Source organism: Cryptotermes secundus, unplaced genomic scaffold, assembly GCF_002891405.2.
Source record: "Cryptotermes secundus unplaced genomic scaffold, Csec_1.0 scaffold468, whole genome shotgun sequence".
Lineage (NCBI taxonomy): Eukaryota > Metazoa > Arthropoda > Insecta > Blattodea > Kalotermitidae > Cryptotermes > Cryptotermes secundus.
The window spans coordinates 2,716,393-2,718,741 of NW_019721526.1; the positions used below are offsets into that span (position 1 = coordinate 2,716,393).

A 2,349-nucleotide genomic window follows, 5' to 3' on the forward strand; every position below is an offset into this window, starting at 1 on the left:
CCAAGAACATCAGTACTTCTGTCCAGTTGGAATAATTGTTAGCTCATGTATCTGGAAAACAAATAAGTAACATTGATTTAGAGTGTACCTAACCTTACATTCGTTTCCTTAGAGTGACTTCTAATTTTATGTCTTCACTACTGACAAACGTAGTCACAAATGTTCATTTCTAACCGCCCTTGATATACGAATGACGGCCAGTACATCACTATAACCATACTCCTTGGCTGGAACTTTACACGTAACCATCCATCGCTTGAAAAAAAAATGGACTAAGGACCATTAGATTTACATTTTCATATGTGATAAGATAATTTCAATCGACTTCATTAAAGACTGAAATACAAACTCCGTAGACTCAGCAACCATAAACATAATACATATAAATTTATGTAACAAATATCAGTTCTGTATGGATATGAAACCTGGTCTCTGACTTTAAGTGAGGAATACAGACTGAGGGTGTTTGAGAACAGGGTGCTGAGGAGAATATTTGGACCGAAGAGAAATGAAGTGACAGGAGGTTGGAGAAAACTGCATAATGAGCAGCTTAATAACTTCTACTCTTCCCCAAGTATAATTAGAATGATCAAGCTGAGGATGAGATGGGCAGGGCATGTTGAACAAATGGGGGCGAGGAGGAGTACATATAGGATATTTGTGGGAAAGCCGGAAGGAAGGAGACCACTTGGAAGACCAAGACGTAGGTGTGTGGACAATAGTAAAATGGATCTTAGAGAGATATGATAAGCTGGTATGGATTGGATTGATCTGGCTCAGGATAGGGACCAGTGGAGAGCTCTTGTGAGCACGGTAATAAACCTTCAGATTCCATAAAGTGCTGGGAAATTCTTGAGTGGCTCCACAATTGGCAGCTTCTCAAGAAGGGCTCAACTCCATAAGTGAGTGAGCAAATATCAACTCAGAAGTTTTTGTGTGAGTAATATTTTTCTTCAGTATCAATAGTTTTCTAGTTTCTGAGAAGTCCAAAGCCCTTTCCACAGAATAACTGAAGTGATTACCTGAACATGCGGTGGAGTTCCTAAAACATAGAGCACGGCATCGGCGATATCCTGAGGATCGAGACAGGGATTTCCAGAGAAAACATCCCGTGACGTGAAGGTGCGCATGTGACCAGCATCCATGATCTCCGTGCGCACCAAACCAGGACTAAGACTCTGTTTACAGCAATTGAGTTTATAGGTTTAGATACCGTTAAATATGTTGGAATTCTTAGCACGTAAAACATAATATCACACTAACCGTAACACGTATTTTGGAGTTGCTCTTAACCAGTTCACGGCGAAGCCCCTCTGTTAGTGCTGTGACAGCATGTTTTGATGCCCCATACATGTACAGCATTGCAGCACTTTGGGGCAAACCGTGGCCTGAAATACTAAAGCATAACAAAAAATATCAACTGTTGGAAACAAGTTGTTCACATAGTTATGGTAAAATCATTATTTTTAGTAATTAGCTTATTATTCGTTTTGTTTGTGATCCGAAAATTGTTCCCAGCTGGTACCTGTTGATGTGCAAGACATGTCCATCTGCGACTTCACGCTCTTTCATGGAGCGGATCGCCTCCCGAGTGCAGATGCTGAGCCCCAGCACGTTAACATCCAGCATGTGACGCCACTCTGACGTCTCTCCATCTGCATAAAACAGAAATAGAACTATAATTCATATTAACTCTGACTAAATTTCTATAGCAATAATACACAGATTGTGAAATTTCATATGGCTTATTTCCTGACTTCCCACTGACATATTCGCAGTTCAAAACCTGGTAATTTCATAAAGGTTTTATAGCAAACATTGTTGTAAGGTTCCACTTCGAATGACTAGGAAATTCGTTTTTTTTTATGTGAGTCGTTCATATACGACAGAAAACGGATAATACTCATTGCCACCTCTATCAAGCAAGCCAAATAATTTAATCTAATGTTTCAGCATCATTAAGAAAATTAGAATTTATTATGTCTTTCTCCAACTATGAGCCGAAATGTTTCGAAATTTAGACTAAGGATATTCTGTAGGCACCCGTTTCTATTATTGTACGAGTACATGAAAGAAGCCATCCTCACTGAGGTCTTTCATAGCCTCATTCGTTTCCTGCTAGTGGTTTGCCAGGATAATGAAGGAGCTGGAATAGTTCAGTTAGCATAATAAATAGGTTATGGGCTGACCGACTGAGGAATTGAAGCTCAACTCTCAGCAGAGATAGGAGTTATGCTCCTTTCATCAGAATTTGGAATACTTCGGGAGAAAACCCAGTCCCTTATCTAATGGTTATCTGGGGGGGGGAGGGGGCAGATAGACTCAATGAGTAGGCAGGAGCTCAATGCA

The 2,349-nt window shown here is 40.1% G+C and overlaps 1 protein-coding gene across 1 annotated transcript in view; it reads right to left on the reverse strand.

Annotated features, from left to right (window-relative positions):
* Positions 1-2,349, reverse strand: part of LOC111875546 (farnesol dehydrogenase) — a 7,942-nt gene continuing 5,593 nt past the window's right edge. Inside the window, exons 3-6 of the mRNA XM_023871882.2 lie at positions 1,526-1,655; positions 1,264-1,396; positions 1,023-1,178; positions 1-51 (exon numbers count right to left, since the gene is read on the reverse strand). Coding sequence (XP_023727650.1) covers positions 10-51; positions 1,023-1,178; positions 1,264-1,396; positions 1,526-1,655 — 461 coding nt within the window. The 3' untranslated portion in view covers positions 1-9. The remainder of the gene's footprint in view (positions 52-1,022; positions 1,179-1,263; positions 1,397-1,525; positions 1,656-2,349) is intronic.